At 48.6% G+C, this 17,189-nt stretch overlaps 1 protein-coding gene across 1 annotated transcript; it reads right to left on the bottom strand.

Moving 5' to 3' along the window:
- Window positions 1-1,039: 1,039 nt before the first annotated feature.
- Window positions 1,040-8,757, bottom strand: LOC34620442 (long chain acyl-CoA synthetase 7, peroxisomal). Its single transcript, XM_026334374.1, has 16 exons — window positions 8,688-8,757; window positions 8,241-8,322; window positions 7,592-7,706; window positions 7,156-7,312; window positions 6,324-6,616; window positions 6,009-6,087; window positions 5,681-5,758; window positions 5,312-5,445; window positions 4,716-4,771; window positions 4,269-4,357; window positions 3,716-3,780; window positions 3,394-3,519; window positions 2,808-3,146; window positions 2,371-2,460; window positions 1,656-1,943; window positions 1,040-1,102 (listed from the first exon to the last, which is right to left on the bottom strand). Exons 1-16 carry the CDS (start codon window positions 8,755-8,757, stop codon window positions 1,040-1,042), a joined length of 2,124 nt encoding a protein of 707 aa, XP_026190159.1.
- Between the last annotated feature and the right edge of the window lie 8,432 nt (window positions 8,758-17,189).

The raw sequence follows: 17,189 nt of genomic DNA, 5'->3' as shown, positions 1-17,189 counted from the left end.
GCCGTCCCTTCCCCCAGCGCAACAACGCATTCCAGAAATGGACTGCCGTGGATTTCCCTGTATGCGCCATACCAATAACCATTAAGTCACTGCAGCAGCGCCCAGACCGATCTTTCGTTCATCGCTCCGTTTTCAGTACTGGTGTACGTGCGTCATTGTCCATTGGCTTTCTTAGCTCTTAATGTATGCATTTCTACATGCTTCATAGGAATAGTACTTACAACCGCATTAAAATACCTACTTTTGCCCCTACTGCTGCGGGTTCAACGCCGCGTCCTATTGCAATGGCGTCAGTAGCTCCCTTTACTCTTGTTATTTTTTTAGCCCATGTCAAAAACCCTGGTCTACCCTGGCGCCATAGCCCTCTACACAACAGCTGTAGTGGCAAAACCTCATCGACGAGCATAGCTTGTGTGACAAGCATGCCTGTTCCTTCGTCCCTCCATCTAACTATCTACTGCCCGAGAATCGAGGGGCAGCGCCGCCACAGCGAACTGCACAAGTAGGCGGTGGCTTGCTTGTTTGCTAACGTCTTACCATGTACCAATGAGAAGCAATGGCCTTTTAGAACAACGCGCGCCAGGCAGCCAGTATTCACGCAGAAAATTGAAAATCAGCACAGGCAGAAACTGTTACAAAACGGACAGGCAAGGGCAGAGAGCCGTGTAAAAGGATTGCCACAGAAGGAGAAGCCGTAGACGAAAAAGCAGAAATTAAGGGGACTTACAGGATATCGCCTATTTAGGCATTAAAGGGAGAAGGGGTCAACAGCATTAGAGAAAGATAGATACTTTCATGAGGGACACAAAATTACCAAAACAGGGGGCCACGCGAGCTTGTTGATCTCTCAGCCACTTTCCCCTTGTTCCGCTTACTCCTTTAAGCCCCTCCCTCATTGCCTCCCTCTGTCCCTTCTACATGTAGGCATCTGTATGTCGTTCGCTCTCCCTTGCTACCGTTTTGTGTCTCATTCCGTCCTCGTTGCAGGCAAAGCTCTTCCTCTGTGCCCTCATTTCCACCAAATGCCTGCTACGCTTGTTTAAGACGACGGGTGTTCTTCATGGATCTTTGCGTACATTGCGGCGATTTCATCAGCAAATACCTACGACAAGGCAGCAAAGACACGAACATCAATCCGTTGAGACCACCCTCAGCCCAACAACGGGTTTGTGCGCAGTCCTATACACATGAACTCTATATATATGCAGCTTCTGAGACCACGCCATGCAGCAAGACCCGTTCGACAGACGAAAGCACATCAGGTGTGCTTGTACATGCGGATGAGTACTATGCATACAGCACGCATTCTCACAGCAGCTACTAACAACAGACGGGCAGCGCTGTTGTTAATCTGCGTGGAGGTCCCTACGCCATGTCAGGAAGTACAGAGGAAAACTGACACAACATCCTTAAAGCCCCCAGGGTCCCCATATGGAAAAATCATACGTTTGCTGAATTTTATGGAAGCACTAGGAAGGGGATTTCAGAGGATGAACCCAACTAACTCTGCGTATTCCCTGTCTGGCGCCCTGTGCTACCCCAGCAAATCTTAGTGGCAGGATAAACAAGAATGCAATAAAACAAGTCTTATGGTTAACGACGTTTATGCTGCACGAAGCAAGTTGTTGCAATCCGTGAATCCCCTGGGGTCGTACCTCCTTGGCATAGTGCCGTTTGAGCTTGAAGGTTGGCGTGAGGAGTCCATTCTCCACAGTGAACTGCTCCGCCCGTAGGTGGATTTTCCTGGCGAGCTCAAATCCCTTGAGACCCTGTTTCTTTCCCACCTGTTGCATGTCCTCATATATAGCCTGCTGCAGCTGGGAGTCCTGAATCAGCTCAGCGAAAGGCTGACAACCAGTGGATGCGGAGGAAGACCCCCGGGTTTCTGCCAGCCACTTCAGCGTCTGCCCCTGGTCCGGCACAACAATGGCTACAAGCGAGTTCTGCAGCGAAAACAGAGGTAACGAGAGAGTAGAGATGGCGAAACACGCAAGGGAACGTGAAACCCGTTGTCGAACCACTAAGGGGCTAGATATGACGAGAAGCGACATTTCTAAACTCTGAATACGGATAAGTACACATGAGAATTTTAACCTTCAGCATAATCAGAGTCGAAAGCAACAAACGTGCACGGAAGGAAACAAAAGGGAGGGAGCTTGGTGGCGCACAAAGCAAAGATACAATAACAGCCGTCTCGTAACCACTTAATGTCCTAGTTATATATTTATTTTGCTGTCCAGATGAACGGTCACAGCCAAGATACAGCATGAGCCTATATATATTGTATAAACATATGCACAAATACAGCCAAACGTGCTGTCGGGATGGGGTGACTAGAGGACCCGTTAGATTGGGGGCAGCGCTACGTACCTCTGAGGAGAACCCAAAAACAAAACACTGCTCAACAAATCGACTCTGCATGTACACCGCCTCTATTTTCTCAGGCGCCACGTACTCGCCCTACACCGAAATTCAGAAAAGCACAGATGGAATACACCCGCTGTTCACACACCCGACTACAGATGAAACCTGCAACCTCATCATGGACACGTAAAAATTAGTGTTTTTGCCTCCAAATGGAGAGAAGCGAAAAAGGCCAAAATCCATCAAAGGAGGTTGAAGAGAGAGATACAGCACAAAAAATACCAAGAGTCATCAGCCCCCAGAATTCTTCAGCTGTATATCTAGCGATCCCGAGCGTCCAGCCCGAGGGCTCTATGTGGTCATTGCTACACAGAGACCAACAAAACGCAACAAAACTTGATTGTACGCCGATGCACCATGTGGCCCTGAACTGTGAAACGTACCTGTGCAAGCTTGAATATGTTTTTCTTCCTATCGATTATCTGAATGCCACCATTTGGGAGTAGCGCGACAATGTCTCCAGTATGCAGCCACCCATCTTGGTCGATTGCTGCTGCTGTTTCTGTGGGATTTCGGAAGTATCCACTAGAGACAGTAGGACCCCTTACACAAAGCTCGCCCTTGGGGATAGGGTCCTTGATAGAATATTTCCCCATAGATTCGCTGACGTCAAGCAGGCAGAACTCCAAACATGGCAACACGCCACCTACTTGCCCAGGGTGCCTATCGTACACATTCCACGTCAAGAAGGATGCGCCCATCGTCTCTGTCATCCCATAACCCTGAAAAAAAGTTCGCACCCCATATACCCACCCTAAGTCAAAATTTTAAGGAACTCCACAGAATCAAATACATGTACATCGCTATGAAGCTACAACAGTGCCACTGCGCCCACGCAACCAGTCATATCTGCACCTATCTAAACAGACAGGCAGCAATTCATACACACATATACCAGCCAAATGACACAGAATGGCCTTCTCTGATTGCATTTACAGGTAGTGTAAGTGGAAAACTCCAGGCCCTAACCTCAACAATCCAGCAGCAGAAGAAGGCGCGCATCCTCTCCAGAATGTAGGGATCTAATGGGGCCGACCCCGTCAACATAATTCGGACTCTGCCCCCCATCAAGCCACGGAACTTGTCAAATACTATCTACAGGAAGAGAGACACAGCAGCTAGCAAAAGAAATGAAGTGCCATGAGACCAGAAGGGCGGACGCAGAGAAACAAGCCTCAACAGGACAAAAGGGGAAGCGGCAGCCACAAGTGGCAGCGAAGCGGAGGTGCGAGTGCTACCCTCAAGGCTCTACAAATGCCAAAAAATAGTCCCATTCGCTTGCACACCGTACCCTGTCCCATAATGCATGCTGAGGAACACCAGAAGAACGAAGCCGCCGGATCTTCGCTCCCAATGCTGCAGTGCAGACAATGCACATTCAGAGCCTTCGCTTTCAACAGGCAAATGGAAATACACGGATTCAGCTAATAGCAAAACCACGGGAAAGACGCACAGGTTGGTGGAAACACACGTAGAACGCATTAACAAGAAGGTTTAAATATACCCAGAGGAAAAGCGGAGTGACAGCAAGAGAAAGCAACACAGATGAGACGAGTCGCCAGAGTATTACAAGCAGAGCAAGGCGAAACAAAAGCACGCCACAGGGGGTAGAGACTTGCTCTCCGCTGCCTACAGGAAGGTGCACGATAGTAGGAGAAACAAGCTGAACGCCACCTAACGGTGCAAATGCACCACAAGTATGCCTTCAGGAAATCATGGTGGGCTGTGGGGGGCCTTGAGTGCAGAGGTGGCAGCCTAGGATGCATGCCGTGTGAAGATAAGGAAGATAAAGGGAAGCATGGGGGAAACAATAGAGTCAGATGAGCCACATCTATGAAAAGTACCCTGCTGGAAGAGCGAACGAGCAAGGAAGGATTTGCCCTGGAGACTGCTGATGACTCGGTCCTCGATGCGTTGAAACAGACGTGGGACGCTGCGAGGCAGCAGCGGGAAGAAGGAAAACCGATTGTCAACGTTATTCACATTAAGCCCCTGGACCGCGTGGCAGGGAGGGAAGGAGGCGGGTTGTCGTTATCACATGAAAAGCGTGAGAAGACAGAGGCGCATGCACCAAAATGAAGCCGTGAGACACGTTATGGGTCCAGCAGACGGATACGTCTTAAGCTCACAGATCAGCTTCAAAGGATGCAGAAATTCCTACCATCAGAGGTACAGCCAGTAATGAAACATGCTGCTCGTGGCTGTAAGAATGAGACGAGGCATGTACGCAGCAGGACCCCCAGAAACTAATGGAGACCACGTGGAAGCGGCACGCAGGCATGGAACCTCACCTGCAGAAGACTGTCGGCTTCAACACTTGCACGTCCTCCAGCAGTTTGTGGGTGTCCTGGAGAGCGCAGCAACAAGGATATCAGCGTTCGTACGGTTGATGCGGCGCCACTGTAGAGCTCTCATGCTGGCTGGAATGCAGTTACTGATCGGTCCAAAGCATCACTATGAGTAAAGCAATGCGGCCCCCGAAGCCCTCTGCTGTGTCTAGCCGTTAGCTTCGCCAAAGCCAGCCTCCTCTTAAAACAAGGCATCTTGTGAAAGAAGGAAGACTTCCGCGTCGCTAAATACTCAGCACCCAAGAAAGCCTATATCAGGCCTGAGAAGCACTGGAATGCAGGAAGGACGCCACGCGACGGCGACAGGCGAGGAATGAGGGAAAGGGGCAGACGCAGAGTCAGAGGACGTGCAGGTTGACCAGTAGATACACACGCAGACTCACAGGACAGAAAGCGAGCATACGGAGCGACAGCGGGCTAAGCTCACAGAGAAGTATACAAAAGGAAAAGAAGATGAACAGGCAGACAACCTACTCTTAGACTGACAAGCGTCGAGGCAGCAATCGATGCAAAGAAAGTGGGTTTGTAAGATAGCTTACTCCTGAGTAGAATCCGACTCTGCCTCCGTAGCTGAAAAAGAGATTTTCGCAGAATCGCTCGTAGACGTGGGCCAACGGCAAATATGAGATTAGGCAATCACTCGAGTCAAGGTAGAGGTTGCGCTCGCTCAGAGCTGCAGCATACAATACAAGCGACAGCACAGCACAAAAGAACAGAGCCAAAAGATGGGAAAGGGCTGTAAGGGGAAGGTAATCCCACCTCATTTTGCCGAGTTGTTTTTCCTGAAATAAAGTAAGCTGAATAGGCAGGGAATAGAGAATTCGAAAAGGATGGTGGAAGCGCGAAGGAATTCAGTTGACATCGAAAACGCAAAAGCAAAAAACTTGTGAGGAAACAGATAAACGCACGGCCTTCCACAGCAGTGGACACTGCAGCCACAAAGTTCCCGTGAGTCATCATGACGCCCTTGGGGTTGCCAGTAGTCCCTAGAGAAGAAGGCAAGCAAGGCAGCACAAAAAAACACATACCAACAAAACAAACGTGCGAGGAATCAAGTAAATGGGCGGGCAACGGCAATGGGACTTTCATGCAGCCACATCCAGGTAAGGGAACTGAAAATAAAGACAGGCTTTTGTGAAAACTACGGTGGTACAATTAAGTGCAGCAGAGATTCCTGAACTGTATGGTGCGCTGCGTTAAGAGCAAAGCTGTCAACAGGGCCTCAAGCACCGATACCTGAAGTGTAGCATATGGTGTGCAGCGACTCCATCGTGGGCTGCACGTCATCTGTCAGGGGAATCATGTTTTCCCTCCCCTAAACAAAGAAAAATAGAGAGTGGTACACAGAAGGACAGACAGGCACACTGAGAAGGGAGACATGGGTGGGCAGAGAGAGATACGCACAGGTCGATCGAGATTTACACAGAAACAGAGAAATAAGGACACGGAGTCCACGATGACAATAAATTACCATTCACATCCATGATTTTTTTGTAAGGCACATAAGCCGGAAACGGGTAGGAGATAGCGTGGAACATGCTGGGTACGTACCATTTCTAGAAGTTTATTCCATGGTAGCAATTGCAAATGGAGCGAGTTGGCGGTTTCTTTCTCAGTATCTGAGATGTCGTCTAGCGTGATGACGACCTTCACCGGAAGGGGTTCACGGGATCCGTCTTTGTTTGTTTCTTGTGATTGATGCTGCTGCAAGGCATCAAGCAACTTTGGAAGACAATTCCCGTCGCTGACAACGGTCTTCATTTGTGTCTCTGAAAGAATAAATTGCGTGCTGTGAGAGCCCAATGTGTCATACAAGGGCACCGCGGTGATGCCAAATGCATTGCCTACGAACATGAGCACGCAGATGTCACTCGGAAGAACGCAAAAGATAGTAGCGCAGTGGAGAGAACCAAAGAAAGTTTAGCTGCAAATATACATATAGATATGCATGTGCGCATGTGGCTTATGTGCGGTGATTGGGCTATCAAGTTAAGATACATTCACACAGCACCAGAAAAGCAGTCTAAGAGGATATAAGTGTGGCATCCCCACAAGCCCTGAGGCGGTAGAGAAAGACCCCGAGAACGTAGGCGAAAAGTGAGTGGTCTTTCATGCGTCTCAGTAGCTATAGGAATAGAGATTTGTAAAAGACATGTATCGGCTATACGATGAGGCGCATGCTTCTTCTCATGGATAAAAGCTGACACATGCGCACTTGTGATTGGGTGAAAGCACACCCGATATTGGACTATACGCAAAAGACGGCCGAGCCATACGGAAACAAAAAGAGAATTCGGAAAGGGGGAAGTTCGGAAGAATGAGGGCAAACAAGCACAAGGGGTGTAGCGTATGCAATAGAAGCAAGAAACAAGATACGGCTTACAGGCATGCTCCGTAATAATCCACTCTTCCCTGTTCTTGGCGAAGATGCCAATACATCGCAAACTTAAGGGGCTATCCGAGCCGCTATCGAAGCAACAAAGAGGCACCAGATCGCCGTTCAATAGGCCGCTACCAGCTTCCAAAGCCAGGCGTTCCACCTGAAGATACATTCCATGCAAAATGGGGTGCAAACCACAAACCCTTAAGCGAAAAGAGGTTGCAAAAGGCCTATAACTCGAAGCGCTAAGGGCACAATGAGCGGATACACGGACAGTACAGCTTCCGGGGAGGCTGCAGAGATAACGGCAAACTCCCAACTGCCATAGCGGCACGGAGCAGAGGCAATCAGAATAGCACAGAAGCGACAAAGCACATAGAGGGCAACCCAGGATAAACAGAAAGGAAAGAGCCTGGCTAAGGGAGCCAGAGAGACGAACCTCTCTATACGTCTTCCACACGTAAGCTCCCCTCTTCCCATCTGGTAGTCTCTGCCGAGTGCCCAAACATGGGCCTTCTGGCGCCTTTCCAACTCCCATCTGGAACAACTCCCACCTGCATTCACAAACAACTCAAAGGCTCAAGTGTAGAAACGTAGCAATGCGAGATGCGCGTCAAGTATTGAGGAGATGCAAAAATATTGCAGCTCCGAACTCATAGCCAGTAGTACCAAAGGCAAGCCTGGAAGCCCCCTCGACTACTCATTACTGCTGGATCTAATATGCTCTTGAACAGCAAACGCTAGCATATATCGGTCCCTAGGTCCTATAGGTAGACCGCGCCAACCAGCGTCCTCCTCGATAGAGAACAACAATTCAACGGCACCTATCCAAAGCTAGAAGCCCTGGCCTCGAAGCCGCGCTAAGGGCATTAGGATGAAAGAGAGAGTAGCAGCAGCAGTCCCTGATTTATGTTTCTGGTAGGTTATGATGCTCATTTACATGCAAGCCCGAGGTCTCTTATTTGGCAAGTGTACAGTAACAAGTGACGCTAATCCGTGAACAGGACAAGGATAGCTGTTTCTGCTGCTCCTCCGTGTTCTGCCTGTGCATGATGCTACAGATACCCCGGTATTTGTTCGTCACTTACGCATTTTTGACGGGATTGGACGAAAAATTGTCTGCCAAGCGGTCCGTACAAGAATAGTGGCGTCGCACTGCGGTGCGGTCAGCTGTACGAGCAACTCAATGCAACGGCAGTAACCGAAGATAGCAACACCTAAACCGACGAGGAGCCAATCTTGGCGGGCAATATAAAATGATGAGATGGGCAAACAGTAAACGTAGAGCTAGCTGGCTGAGGGCCGCTTTGTGAGCCCATGGGTGCGTAGGGGCCGAATACTCGCAAGGCCCGAAAGAAGCACCGCACATGCGATTCCCCAAGAGATCGAAACAACGCATAGACGGAAAGCTGCGATAGGGAGCCATGAAAAGAGGGGGAAGTAGAGGGTCTCAGAAACGTCGTGGTGATGGCATGCACAGACGAGTGCCCTCAAGACTCCTGTACATCCTCCCAAGCTTTTAAACTTGATCCTACCCGTTGCCTCTGATCCTGGGACAACAACAGAATACTGTATGTCATCAAAAGAAGAGACGGTAGCCCCCATCTCCGTCGCGCTTGCTTGTTCGGGATTCTGAGTGTCCTGCGGCGATATGTGAAGCTCAGAATACAACAGGTGCGACTCCTAAGGAGCTTAGTCAGAACGTATCCAGCTTTGGCGCGCGTTTTCCCTAGAGTTTCGTAGGGGGAAGACCAATGCCAACAATACCAGGCCCTTCTACGTTGTGCGTGCACAGCCGTTCCCCTGGGTGACTGTGCTGCTGAGCATCGAAAAGCAGCGCAAAGCAGGGGAAAGCAGGGGAAAGCAGGGGATACACAGGCGTATAAGAGACGGCGGAATTGCAAGTCAAGGGAAAAGCAGAAGAAACGGGGAAAAAGCTATGCCTGCACTAGCGTATAGCGGGCGGCCTATCTGAATTTACACCAGAAACAAAAGAGTGGTCCCACGCAAAGCAAGAGTGAGAGGAAGCATATGAAGACAAACCTGCATCATTCATAAGCCATAACTAGCAAATATCCCAAAGAAGGAATACTAGACAGACTGCACTCGCCCTCTATTTGGGGCTCCCTGTTCAAACACAGGTTGGGACTGTTTATTTCCGCTCTTCAGCTGTGTGTAGTCCCTCACACACTGTGTGTTACTCCATAATGCAAATGAACAGTGTTCAACTAATTTTATGCTTCCAACTTCTCCTTACCTGTGCAGCAGAAGCCAGCACATTCAGGGCGGGGGGGCCTTCCAGGGATGTGCTCGCTTCGTGGGCATGAGGAGCACGACAGACTGATGTAGCACATTTTGATCAACAGCATATTGCTACCCATTCGAATGAGAACAAATCATAACAATGGAGATGCTCTTGTTCGTGCATGAATCCGTGGGGGCGAGGCGTGCAGATTAACATGCAGTACCGACAAGAAAAATGCGGAAGGAAACGAGGCACAAATGCACCACCACGAAATTTGCTCACTTACAGCGAACTAGGTGTGTACGGTACAAGACAGATTTTAGGTGTGATGCCAACAGACACCCGACTGTACTACCAGAGTGCACCTTTCTTGGGTTTGGGGACTTCGGCTTCTGGCGTAGAGTTTTGTATGAGGAGTTCGTGGTTTTGTAGGCGTGGCTTTAACGGTAGCGCCCGCAGGCTGGTGCTGCATTTTAGCTTGTCACCCCTGTTCAAATTAGTGCGGGTAGCAGTTTGGCTCACTCCAAATTCATTACAAACTTGATACAAAGGTGGTGAGTCTGTGAGGAAATTAACGGCCTTTCCTTTCCCGCGTCCTTCAAGTTTCGCGACACGAACGAAGAGGGACAGCTAGGGTGCGCGCAGCTGCACCCCCTTAAAACTCACAGCTAGTTGAACATAGCAACTAATGCCAGGGCAGACAAAAATGCGTCTTAAATCTACTGAGCTAACAGTACTCTACATTAGGTAAGATATACGAACAGGCAAACCAATTGGTGAATTTTTCACTATTTCTCACCTGGGCACAACTAGTGTAGTGGAAAATGTTCAGGACTAGCTTAGTCCGCTACAGCCTCCGCTTCTGTTACAAGCACATACCCATGTGGTCTGCACCTGTGCGTCGATACCAAAACAATACACGACAAAGGGATATTCTTGCGTCACCGCCACCTCACATCGAGGCAGAAAAGCGAATAGCAGTGCGACTGCCAAAAATTCGGCATCAACTGATGAAGAGTAATCAGAGGGGGGAAACGTACAAATACTGGCCAGGAACTAATGAGGGACCGAGCAAACATAACCAAAATGATGCCTTGGCTCACTACCGTTAAAAATAGGGAGCCAGCAACGTTACACTTTGGACACCTTTCGCACACAAGCTTTATTCCACAAATTAAGTTAAAAAATGACCAATTGGTTTGCCTCTTCGTATATCTTATTCATTGCAGAGTACTGTTAGCTTAATAGAAGAAGGCGAAATGTGTGCGTGCGCCTTACTTTCTCTGTGCAGCTAGCTCTGACTGCAATGACGGTACAGCCAAGACCACCCTAGCTGTCCGCCTCCCCTGATGTCAGGAACTCTAAGGGGCGCAGGTAGGGAATAGCAGGAGTGCTTTTCGAGATATATAAATTACTCTTCATTAGGTTTGTACTGAGTCTGGAGTGATGTTTCTCCTTACAGAGACCTAAGATGGAGCTTTTCAGCCAACAGCACCGTATGGCTCGATGCAGTTTTTCCCCTCTCATCCACTGACTGAGGATGTAGCACATGTCAGGTTAACCTGGAACAGCTGTCTGGTTTTAACCGATTGACCCGGTGATTTAGTATTCTGCTTTTTCTTGGCAACATTCTGAAAGGGAAAAAGCACTTTGACGATGGAAGTTGACGATGAAGCCACACCTACTAGAGCGGCAGATGCCGGGCTGCAAAGCTGATGCAAGCGCAACAGTCGCATAGCTGGAAGAAGGGCACGACTTTCCATCCGGTAAAATGTTACGGACGCATCGCTGATGTCATGCAGACCAGAATAATCTGGCGGCCGTAAGGATGGGCAAGTACTTGAGGTACTCATCTGCGGGTTGGACACGTTCGTGGCTTTGTGCCCCTAGAACGAGGACTATTGATGAGTGCGGCATGCTTACTGAGGGAGAAGTACTTCACTGGAGGCTACCTTCGCATTAAAGTGGCCATTTACCTGCAGAAATCACTACAATAAGCCGAAATCACTACAGTTCAAGCCTTCAAAAACCAATGAGTCGTCGGTTGATGAGGAATTCAGGAGTTTAGCAGTGGAATCTCTGAATAGATGGATGTAACAAAAACTACGAAGCCTTGGGTTCTCAAGGCTGAATTTATAGCGTCAACAAACACCTGCTCGATCAGGTTTTTGTATTAGGTCTACCGGAAGTGTCACGTCAGGTGGCTGCAGGCAGGGCAGCCACTCAGCATTCAAAGAGCCAACCAGTGAGGCGTTCCCACATGTATTACTCGAGTATACAGAAGAAAGCAAATGCAACTCTTGCCTCCCTTGCAGACAAGAAAGAACCAACTATAGATTTAGAACCGTTTGCACGTCGGAGATCAGCCGATCGTCTCTAGCCTATAGTCTAATGTGAGCCAGAAGTGAAAGCTGAAGGGAAGCGTGGTCTTGAGCATCCTCAGACAGCTTCCCACGCAAGCACTTGATTGTGGGAAATAAGCCATGTAATCCAGAACTGCAAGCTCATGCAAAATACCGCAGAGCTTGTCCATTCGGACAGGGTCCAGCAGAAGCAGGCTGGTTGGTGAACACAGAATCTTCATCAGGGAACCACAAGCTCCTACGGAAACTACGACGCAATGAAGTGGGCTACAGAATAACGAAACGCAGTTAAATACCCACCACAGGAAAATCCCGTATTTTTCGAAGCTCACATTGTTGGTCAAGGACTACTGAAGCCACTTGACATTGGGTGCGGAGTGGATATGCTATCCGAGGAGACGATGCAGAAGCGCAGTCTACCCTTAAACTCGTTAGTGCAGTCCCCAAGATGCACGTTTACTGGCGGCCGGCAGAACGCAGGGAATGACAAGGCTTTGTCAGTATTTGTCCCTCTAAGTCAGAAATGGGCTGTATTAGCATGGTCCGTGACTTCTAGGTTGGAGCCGTGCACCAAGATGTAATGCAAGGTGTACCATAGATGACCCTAAAAAGCATGCATGTGGCCACAGCTGCAAGTTGTGGAGGTTGGTGTATCATGCAGCGCAAAAGTGAATCAGTGCCTGGACACCTCAAATACGCTGAGTTCTTCTATGGTAGCGGGCTTAAGTGGTCCTCAATCTAGGAGGGGCCGAATCTCTAGGCAAGCAGCCAACCATGCAGGAAGAGAGGGCGATTCCAATCATCCACGGCGCCTTAATGGCTCTGAAACTGTCTCGCTACTGAATGATTATACTAAGCACTTAGTCAAGGAACAGTAGGAATAAACAAAAATTAGTGAAGCGTCCGCGGAGGCGCTGAATAATGACAAGCTGCCAGGAGGCTGGCCACCTTCTGGTCGCTCAGCGCGGCGTATCGAGCTAATGCTTCTGAGCCCCCAACGTTCCGCGCTTTCGCAGGTCCAACAGCATGAAGACAAAATTGTTCAACAAGCAAGAACCCTGATAAAGCAGGAAAAAAATACAGGAATCAACCACTGACTTTGGGCAAAACTAGTGTTGGTGCTGACAAACAACGGAAGGTGGCGCATGTGCGTCAGTTTTACGCCCGTTGACAAGATCACTGTAAAGCATAATCTCGCGATGTCTAATATTGCAGAAATAGCTCACAAAGTGCACGGATGAATACTCTACTCGAAATGACGAAAGTTCGCATGTAGTCTTAAGAATCCTCATTCGCCCTGATGGCAGGCACAAAACGACTTTCCACATTTACACTCGCGAACTCCAGTCTACGTGGATGCTCTTTGGACTTGTTTGAGCTCCACTGCAACGGCGAGTTGCTCGGGACATTTGTGAGCGTATGAAGGATAAACGGATGGCTGCCATCATGGACGATGCCGTAGCCTTCACCCAAAATGTTCAAGGGCACCTAAAGCGTGGTCTTCCAGTATTGCAAGGCAAGCAGTAGTATATGAGGACACGCAAGTGTTTGTTTATGGTGAGCGCAGCTATGGGTTGAAGGCTACGGGTTTCAAGCGCAGAACTTCAATGAAATCGGGGGAAAAAATCACACCACTCACTGCGTTGTCTCTAGCTTCCCACCCATGCACAAGCGTTGCAAAGTTCTGTGGCCTTGCTTCTTGATAACAAAATTTTACCCCTCAAATCGCTATCATCTCTGCTCCTAATCTACCGGAAAACGCACATTCAATGATCCCCACAGATGGTACTGCTGCCCCACAAAGCGCATTAAGCGGCCACCTCATCGCTCCTCCCCTTTTCGCGTTGCCCGACTATGAGTCATTTCTTCCTAACAAGAAATGCTAGGGGCTCATAGTATTTTCTCCGAACAGGCTACAGCTTCTTCAAAACATCGAAAGATTGCTTGCGATACCAGAATCAAGCAACGGCATCCTAGCACGTCGAAGGAATTTTGCTGTGTTCCAAGGCGTGCACAATGCCGGCACCACTTACATCGCATCATTCTCTTGTCGAGGTCGACTATGAGTCTTTACTGGAGCTTATGAAGAGCACTCAAGACTTTAAAAATCCCCGAGTTGTACGCTGGCTTAAGTGCATCCTACAAACGACTTTACAGTGAATTATTATAGGTCGTCACAAGTGATAGCCCACGCGCTGTCGCAACTCCCCAGAGGTTCACTATCATGCAGTGCAACCGCCCTTGTCTACAAGGACTGAAAATGTCCACCAATACTGTTTAAATCTTATGCTTTAAATACCCACGCATCCGCTACCGTTGCTAGAATCGAGAATGGCAAAAGGACGAAGCGCTACCATGGTGAGAGTGGCCAGCGAGCACTTCGTTGCGTAGATCTTCCAGCTTCACTCCGCACCGCAGTTTCGCGGAAAACAGACGACCGTGTTTTTCCGGGTCATCGTGTGACTCACACCATTGTTGATTGCTCTTCAGTTCTTATGGGCGTCCGGGAACAATGTCCCACGGCAGTAAAAGGTTTCGATGTCGTACCCAAATTGACAGCAGCAGAAACCCCCCATTTCTCGTAAGCCCAGCTATTTGCAACTCCTTCCGCTCCCTGAAAAAATCTGGACTGATTTGACAATGGACATTACTGTTGGACTACCGGAGGCAAAGGGTCAGGATAGCATCCGCGGCGTTTTCCACAGGCTAGGAGAACATATCCATCTTCATCGTTTGCTCCAGCGTTGTTACGGCTAGCGAAGTCGCTCAGCTGTTTTTAGCATCACAGCCAAAAAATTTTCGGATTATTTCAGACCATTATTGCGGATAGGGGTCCGAAATCTGTAAATGCTTTCTGGCGTGCCTTTCTGGCCAGTCTACACGTTGACAACAGTATAATCGTTTTAAATTCTGAGGAAGAGGGATACAGCACACCACCCACATTTTTCTGCAGTATTTGTGACCGTTTGCTCACAAAAATCCAAATGCTGAAAAAGAGTTTATTCCTTCTACTAAGTGGGCTATCAATACAAAAAAACACTGGTAGACACGTTTCTTTCCCTGAAATCCTAGCATGGAGACCGCCTCTAACTCAAGCCTGGACCTCGTGGCCTAGGCTCAGCAGCGACCTGTAGCAGCGGAGTAATTCAGAGGGCAGCTGGATCGCGCACACAAAACATGCTCACAGCTCAAAATAGACAGGCATGGAATCATGATAAGCGGCAGTTGACCCTGTTTTTAGAGCCTGAATATTTGGCCTTTGTAGATGGACAGGCTATGCGAGATGCACTGGAAGGCATCTACACGAAGCTGTTCGAGGCCAGGTGGCCTGAGCCACTAGCCCTCCGCTCAAAAATCAATGTTCTTTCTTACTATGGAGGTACCACAGCACTATCAACATTGGTATCATAAATAACCTTCGACCACCTCAAGTTATTCGCCTAATAAGGCGCGCCTGCAATCGGCCCACGGGGGGACCGTACAGTGCTGGATTTTTAGACTTTTGAACGCGGGGGGAAATAGAAGACGGAGGGTTTTGGCAAAATAAAGTAGAGAAAATTAATCTCAGTGGCTGAGGTAGTAGCATTTGCGAGTTCCATAGACTGAAGGAAAAAATGGTGGGTCTGTTTGACGCACAACGCTACTCACCATGTAAGATATTATTAGCGTTACTTGGTGTTTGTCCTTTCCCAGCTCTTGCTCTGCCTGAAATATCTGCATACATCTATTGGTATTGCTTAGAGCGTTCTCAGTCAATACGTATTCTCTACATCCAGATTTATTCGCATTTATTCTCAGGTACGTTGTCTCTACCTTGGTTTTTATGCCTCTTTCAAGCTTTGGGCTTTGGAGTGGACTATGCTGCACGCACTGGCTGTTCTCCCACCCCACAATTGCTATAAGAGGTGCGGAGGCACTGGTGAACTAGTTTGTATTTTGGTATGCTCTCCGTGTTTTACTTGATTTTTTTTACTGTGGCAGGATGTCACATATTTCTAATTTTGCGCTTCATCTAAGGCCTCTGTATGGAATCACCTCACAGCAGACTCGACAAACTTAAAACTTTCTTGAGTGCCTTATAAAAAGAACTTCCAGTGTGTCCTGTCCGCGCCTCCCATAGTTTGCGACGGGTGGGAAAGGGGCAGCTAGTGCGCACGTAGTTGCACCCTTCAAGCACTCCCAGCATTCTCAGCTAGTTGACCATAGCAACTAGGGCATAAAGTATACGAATAAACCAGCCAAACAGCCAACTCCTCACTAATTTTACATTGAACTGGAATGATGGAGCAGAAGGTAATTATTGTAGCTTACCATGAAGATATACACCTAGGTGTTCAGTACCTGTCCGTCGAGACCAATTGCATGCAGAATAGCGGAGGATCTTCGCCATAACGCCACCCCCCAGGCAGGAAGCAAGACGAAACCAAACCAAAGCAACTGAACAAGCCCATGCCTGCATCAACGCCTAGAGTGAAATAGATGATGGGGAAGAGACGCGCAGTAGCCAACAACGAACGAGAGACCAAGCCAAGACGACAACGGTGGCGCATCAGCTCGCCATAATCGACATGCTGAAGTTTGTCTGTAGGTGATCTTGAACTTTTCGGGTGAAGGCTAAGGCGTCGTCCATGCTGGCAGCCATCCATTTATCCTTTCTACGCTCATTAAAGTCCCGAGCAACTTGCCGTTGCAGTGGAGCTCAAACATGTTTGAACAGCATTCAGGTCGACTGGAGTTCGCGAGTGCGAATGTGGAACCTCGTTTTGTGCCTGCCATCAGGACGAATGAGGGTTCCTGAGAGTGCATTCGAAACCTCGTCATGTCAAGACTATCGAGAATTTCTGTTTCGCAGCGACCTTGTCCATGGGCGTGAAGCTGATGCACGTGCGCCACCTTCCGTTCTTTTTCGGCATCAACACCAGTTTATGCCCGAAGTGGCTGATTGCTGTGATTTTCCTGCTTTGAAAGAGCACCTGATTGCAAATCAATTTGGTCTTCATGCTTTTTAACCTGCGAACGCGCGGATTATTGCTGGAAGCTCAAAAGAAAGTAGTTCAATACAGTGAACTGAAGAACAAACAGCTGTCCAGCTTGCTGCTAGTTGGTCGTCTTTTATGCAGCACTGCGTCTAAGGTCATTGCAAGGAAGCGTTTGAATTCAGACTAAATATGAACGGACGAGCTACGGTTTTGCCCTGCCTGCATCCTTTCTTAGAGTGCTTGTAGAGGACTGGGTTCAGCAAGGGTGCGCCTTTCTGACCCCACTGCACATTCATAACTATTTGCGCAAAAAATCTAGTGCACATCCATAACAACATTGATCCTTCTTGTATGGATTCAGCGCTACTCTGCAAAAAGCGGTATACGGACAGCAAAAGCAACCAGTCAAGTTTTCACCAGACCTTAAACGTATTTCACCAGTGTGATCGT

This window comes from Cyclospora cayetanensis, unplaced genomic scaffold, assembly GCF_002999335.1.
Source record: "Cyclospora cayetanensis isolate NF1_C8 unplaced genomic scaffold, CcayRef3 CcayRef3_contig_40, whole genome shotgun sequence".
NCBI lineage: Eukaryota > Apicomplexa > Conoidasida > Eucoccidiorida > Eimeriidae > Cyclospora > Cyclospora cayetanensis.
This window is presented reverse-complemented; position numbering and strand designations above follow the sequence as displayed.

What these genes read in the sequence shown, in the direction of transcription:
- LOC34620442 (XM_026334374.1), bottom strand. Translation starts at nt 8,757, where the DNA reads ATGGGGGCTACCGTCTCTTCTTTTGATGACATACAGTATTCTGTTGTT. An exon ending in TCGTTCGCTCTTCCAGCAGG is followed by an intron (nt 3,781 to 4,268) that starts GTACTTTTCATA and finishes TCTGCACTGCAG; the next exon opens with CATTGGGAGCGAAGATCCGG. An exon ending in TCTGCTGCTGGATTGTTGAG is followed by an intron (nt 3,147 to 3,393) that starts GTTAGGGCCTGG and finishes ACTTTTTTTCAG; the next exon opens with GGTTATGGGATGACAGAGAC.